This window comes from Teleopsis dalmanni, chromosome 2 (assembly GCF_002237135.1).
Source record: "Teleopsis dalmanni isolate 2A chromosome 2, ASM223713v2, whole genome shotgun sequence".
In the NCBI taxonomy this organism is placed as follows: Eukaryota; Metazoa; Arthropoda; class Insecta; order Diptera; family Diopsidae; genus Teleopsis; species Teleopsis dalmanni.
Genome location: NC_051847.1, coordinates 243,866,352 through 243,872,834, shown reverse-complemented (window position 1 = coordinate 243,872,834; position 6,483 = coordinate 243,866,352). Strand labels below are relative to the sequence as shown.

Genomic DNA, 6,483 nt, shown 5'->3' with positions numbered 1-6,483 from the left:
TGATCTGTTTGAAAAAGAGAATGAATTGACAAAGAAAATGACTCAATTACAATTAAACACTTCGAGTTTAAGCGAATGTGAACATTCAGTACAAAGAATAGAAGTACCGCTCATAATATTAAAAGAATTTTTACCGGAATGCGATGGTAACAATTTTAATGTTTGGGTTACGCAACTTGAAGCGTTAGAAAAAGCTTACGAATTAGAAGACAGTGTAGTTCGAACACTTATTATAACGAAAGCAAAAGGTAGAGTACAAAATTGGCTCCACTCTACACCAAATGTTCTTACACAAAGCAGTAAAATATTGATCGAACAAATGATTTCCGTATTTGGCTCAAAAGAGAGTATTGTTCAATTGCGTCGCAAATTTGAAACACGTTTGTGGTCCGATGATGAAAAATTTGTTGATTATTACAACGATAAAATTGTTTTATCATTACTGATAAATATGTCGGAAGAAGAGTTAGTTGAATACATTGTTGATGGAATACGTGATCCACAATTGCGTATGCTTGCAAAGATGCAGCAGTTCAAATCAAAAGAAAAATTGGTAGCAGCGTTTGGCGATGTTAATCAAAATACTGCTAGGACAGTGTCGACGAATGAAAGGCGAGTAAAGCAAGGCTTAAGATGTTTTAACTGCAGTAAGACTGGGCATGTTGCCGCTGAATGTCGTCAACCGAAACGTCCATTCGGAGCTTGCTATGGATGCGGTAGTTTGGAACACCGGGTTGCAGTCTGTCCCAGTAAAAAATTCAACGCCAACGAACAACAAAATAATTATGTAAGGTATTTTCGTATGTCAATTATAGGCTTATATAAAGTATCCATATTTTTAGAATGCCTAATAGACTCTGGCAGCCCAATTAGTTTTTTGAAAAAATGTTGTGTACCGGAAGCGGTAAAGTTAAATGAAATTTCGAATGTAGAATATTTTGGCCTTAATAAAAGTAAATTAAAAATAGTTGGAGAAATAAGTTGTTTGATATTTTTGAATAAAAAAAATGTAATGATTAAATTTTATGTAGTTGCTGATGATTCTATGGGCAGCCAAGCAGTCTTAGGTAGAGATTTTTTAAGAAAAAGCAATGCAAAGATAATATGGAAAAATTGTTGTAAAGATCAGCCAAAAGAAAAATGTAGATTTAAAAATCAAAAAAATATAAAGTTAAGTGATGACAGTAATTGTGACGATGCAAAAACTTTTGAAGAAAGTATTTTAGCAATCGATATAAATGATGAACATAAAGAAAAATGTAATATTGGTCCAGAAGTGTCATTTAAAACAAAAGTGTTGTTAGAAGAGTTATTTACTAAATGTTATCTGACACCAGTGCGTCCAAAAGAACCCGAGATAAAGTGTGAAATGAAGATCAGTTTAGATAATGTTAAACCATTTAATTACTCCCCAAGAAGACTTGCATATACAGAAAAAGATGAGTTACAAAAAATGTTAGATGACTATACGTCCAAAGGTATTATTAAGGAAAGTGAGTCAGAATTTTCTTCACCAATTGTGTTAGTGAAGAAAAAGACAGGCGAATTAAGAATGTGTGTCGATTATCGTACATTAAACAAAGTAACATTAAAAGATAATTATCCAATGCCCTTGATAGATGATTTATTGGACAAGTTAGGTAACAAAAAATGGTTTACGAAATTGGATTTGAAAAATGGGTTTTTTCATGTGTATATGGATAAAGAAGCTGTTAAATACACAGCTTTTGTTACACCGTTAGGTAAATACGAATTTTTAAGAATGCCGTTTGGTTTGAAAAACGCGCCTTCGACGTTTCAAAGATTTGTAAACAAAATTTTTGCTGATATGATTAAAACTAATAAAGTGATAATATATCTTGACGACATTATGATCGCAACAGAAAGTGTAGAAGAACATTTAGCCACTTTAGAGGAAGTCTTTAAGAGACTAGTAAAAAATAATTTGGAGTTAAGACTAGACAAATGTGAATTTTTATACAGAAGCGTTAAATATTTAGGGTATAGGATAACCGGTGAAGGCATACAAGCAGATGACGAAGGGTTGGTGGCTGTTAAAAATTTTCCGTTGCCAAAAAATGCTCACGAGTTACAAAGTTTTCTGGGGTTATGTTCTTATTTTCGTAGATTTATAAAAAATTTTTCATTGATAGCCAAACCTTTGTATGATCTTACCAGAAAAGAAAAACGGTTTAGTATGGGTAGCGAGGAGTTAGCATCATTTGAAATACTGAAAGGAAAATTAGTAGAATCACCGATCCTTGCCTTATTTGATCCGAATGATAAGACAGAGTTACATACTGACGCGAGTAGTATTGGGTTTGGAGCTGTATTAATGCAGAAAAAAAAAGATGACAAATGGCATCCAGTATTCTTTTTCTCCAAGAGAACTACAGATACGGAGTCAAAATACCATAGTTTTGAGCTGGAAACACTAGCCATAATTTATGCGTTAGAAAGATTTCGGGTGTACTTAACGGGACGAAAGTTCAAGATAGTTACAGATTGCAATTCGTTAACACTCACACTTCAAAAAAAAGAGTTGAATCCAAGAATAGCCAGATGGGCATTGGAATTACAGAATTATGACTATGAGGTACAACATAGGTCAGGAAAGAACATGCAACACGTAGATGCGCTAAGTAGAAGCACAAATATATTAGTAGTAGAGGGAAATTCGTTCGAACAGGATTTAGTAGTATGTCAGAACAGGGACAGTAAGTTAAAAGCTCTTAAGGTGCAGTTGGAAAAGGCAGAAAGTAAAACATATGAAATGCGTAATGGTATAGTTTATAGAAAAAATAATAACAACAACCTATTATTCTGTGTCCCTGAAATAATGGAATCAAACGTATTACACAAATATCATGATGAAATGGGTCATGTAGGTGTTGACAAAACGGTAGAAATAATTTCCAAAACTTATTGGTTTCCAAACATGAAGAAAAAAGTAGACGTTCATATAAAAAATTGTTTAAAGTGTATTGCTTTTTCAGATAAAAGTGGTAGACATGAAGGTTTTTTACACAATATTCCGAAAGGATCAAGTCCTTTTGACGTTGTTCATATCGATCATTTTGGACCGATTGAAGGAAAGAAGTGTTCTATGAAACACTTGTTAGTTGTTGTTGATGCGTGTACTAAATTTGTCAGGCTTTATCCAACAAAAACGACAAAGTCAAGGGAGGCGGTGCAAGCATTATGCGATTACTTTAGAGCTTATAGCAGACCGAGGTGTATTATTTCAGACAGAGGGTCATGTTTTACGTCTGGTGAATTCGAGTCATTTTTAAATGCTAATAACGTTCAACACATAAAAATAGCCACCGCATCTCCACAAGCTAACGGCCAAGTAGAACGTGTTAACAGAAATCTAAAACCTATGATAGCTAAGTTAGTAAGTGCGCAGTCAGAACAAAGCTGGGACAAAGTTGTAGAAACAGTTGAATATGCCCTGAACAATACAGTTCATAGAATGATCGGTGAACATCCGAGCGTTATGTTATTTGGAGTAAATCAAAAAGGGAAAGTTATAGATAGCCTTAAAGAGAACGTAGTAGATATTGAACAAAACGCATCAGAAAGAAATTTAGAGCAGCTACGACTCGTTGCAGAAGAAAAACAACAAAAAGCTCAAAAATATAATGAAAAAATTGTGAATATGAAGCGTAGAGAAGGGACAATATATAAGATAGGTGATTATGTTATGATAAGAAATTATGATACTCATATCGGAGTTTCAAAAAAACTAATACCTAAATTCAAAGGCCCTTATAAAATCACAAAATTACTTGGGAACGATAGGTTTGTGATAGAAGATGTAGAAGGGTTTCAACATTCTAAAGCGGTGTATAAAGGTATTTGGGCAGCTTCAAATATGAAACCGTGGTTTGGAAAATTTATGGTGTCAGATGACAGAGAGAAAAATGTTAACAATAATGAAAACACTAGAATGTTAAGGTCTAAAAGTAGAAATCAAGAATCAGGAGATCCTTGAGGTCAGGACGGCCGAGTTGTAGTAGTATAAGTATTGTAGATGTATGATAGTATATAAGTGTTGTAGTCATAAGATAGAATTAAGCATACACATGTAAACTAAGGTAGAATTAAGAGAAAGAATAATAAAAGAGACAGTTGCGTGACGACCGTCGAACAAAGCAGATGTTGGTTGTTTCTACTAAAATATTAAGTATCGACAATGTGATTCGAAATATGCCAAATGGTATGCAGGTGCTATCATAATCATTGCCCTTATCTAATGCGGTGCAACTTGCATTATCGACGATCATTTTTCCCGTGGGAAACTACATGAACAACAGTTCCTGTTAATGCTGCACTTTTTTACTATAAATTAAGACTATAAGAATTGATGTAAAACTTTGATCAAGTCAGTTATTAATCAAGCTTAAAATAAACGGTTCGAAGTAGTCCGAAAAACAATATAACGAATAACTCATTAATTTATATTATGTGGATTATTTGATTATTCACTTCTCACATGAATTCATAATTGATATTTATGGTTTGTATATCGAAGATCTGCAGATTTATTTTAATATATCAGATCACTACATTTTAAAAGTTGCATCTCTTTGCAATTTGTATTTACACTATTTAAATAAGTATAGGGTATAAAACTATTTCACATTATTGTCTTCAAGGATACTTAATTATTAAGCTAATATTATAAATCTATGCCTTTGTTAGTTATATTTAACTCATAACCTTATGGAACAAAAACTTATACTAAAATACCTTAAGTAATCCATTACTACTTTTATTTGTTGTAAAATCAGTGTCAATCGTCGCAAGCACTGTACGAAGATCACATCAAGATACTTTTTTATTGCTGCTGTCAGATTAAACCTTTTATGCGGTGTGCTCTTTAGTAGTCGATATATAGATGAAATATGTTATAATTGTAGAGTTATTGGATGATAAAAGTTGCTTTTCGACTGAAGATGCTACAAAAAACAATAAAATGTATTTGAAATAAAAATTTTTATATTAAGCGTTATAATTTAGCAATTATTATTAAATTACAACATAGTATATAAGCACTTATATATTAAATATATATCTATTAAATTTATACTACATTTAAAAAAAATCAATTTAAATGATTAAACATAAAAAAGTGCTAATAGAATGATTTTGAGAAAGAATTCAGAACGTATTAAGAACATAAGAAATGATTTTTCGACGTTTTATTTAGCTTTCAATTTTAATATAATAAATAAAAAGGGTTAATTTAAAAAGGATTAATTTAGTAACTTATACTAACAGCTTTTTATGTGCTTAACGACAGTAAACTATAGTGTTTAAGAGCGTCGAATATATATGAGTTTTTCCTGTTAGATTTCAATGTTAATTCAGCCTATAAAGAAAACCAATTAACTAAGTATCCTCATTTTTTGATCTCTAAACATTTATCCCCTTTCTTTGTCCTTAACTTGTATCTTATTTCTTAAATTTTCCAATTAAAAATCTTCTACTTTAACTTCTACACTTAATACAAAAAAAATCGAAAACCTCTCTACAAAAATAAAAAAAAATCTTCAACAATACAACATTTGCTAAAACAATTAAATTCAACATTGAAAATGTTCTCAAAAAGCAAAGTTGTACTATATCCTCCCGAATAATTTGTGCATTATTGTCAAAAAAAATTGTACGTATCGCAATTTAATGAATGGCTAGAGAAAAAAGATGCATGAAGGAAAATTCATCGGCAAAAATATGAGGGTTGATAGTATTTTGAACGAACGTATTGTAAAGAACCTTTTTTTCTCAAGCCGGGGTTTTTCTCGCCGGATTCCAGAGTCGTTACAAGAATATTTTTTCTCTGTAACCCTGAATCTTCTCGTAATTAAAAAACGGGCTATTTTCGTTAGTTTCGTGGTTTTTTATTATTTTTCTCAAAATAAATTTATTACAATATTTATAGTTATACTTATGTACTAATGATATTTTATTGTAATTATAAATACGGACAATTAATATAACTCCTGTAAATAAGAGAACACAAAAGAATGACTAAAGGTAGGCTAGGAGACAACACTACCGACAGGGCTGTGTTGCTAGGTTCAGTGTTACCGACTGGGCTACACTGTGGGATTATGAAACAACACTACCGACAGGGCTGTGTTGCTAGGTTCAGTGTTACCGACTGGGCTACACTGTGGGATTAGGAAACAACATTACCGATAGGGCTGTGTTGCTAGGTTCAGTGTTACCGACTGGGCTACACTGTGGGATTAGGAAACAACACTACCGATAGGGCTGTGTTGCTAGGAATCAGTTCTATGACTTAATAATTACCTCTGTGATTACCTTGTGAAGTGTTCTGCTTCACGACCTGTGATTGAACCTCTGGTGATGTGCACTGTTCGAAGTGCTGTGGCCAAGTCCCTCTGGTGATGTGCACTGCTCGAAGTGCTGTGGCCAAGTTCCTCTGGTGATGTGCACTGCTCGAAGTGCTGT

General features: G+C 32.7%; 1 protein-coding gene across 1 annotated transcript; it reads left to right on the top strand.

Annotated features, from left to right (window-relative positions):
• The first annotated feature begins 11 nt into the window (after nucleotides 1-11).
• On the top strand, nucleotides 12-930 carry LOC119684940. Its single transcript, XM_038099092.1, has 2 exons — nucleotides 12-787; nucleotides 843-930. The coding sequence occupies exons 1-2, from the start codon at nucleotides 38-40 to the stop codon at nucleotides 849-851; spliced, it is 759 nt and encodes a 252-aa protein (XP_037955020.1). The 5' UTR covers nucleotides 12-37; the 3' UTR covers nucleotides 852-930.
• The last annotated feature ends 5,553 nt before the right edge of the window (nucleotides 931-6,483 follow it).

What these genes read in the sequence shown, in the direction of transcription:
- LOC119684940 (XM_038099092.1), top strand. Translation starts at nt 38, where the DNA reads ATGACTCAATTACAATTAAACACTTCGAGTTTAAGCGAATGTGAACAT.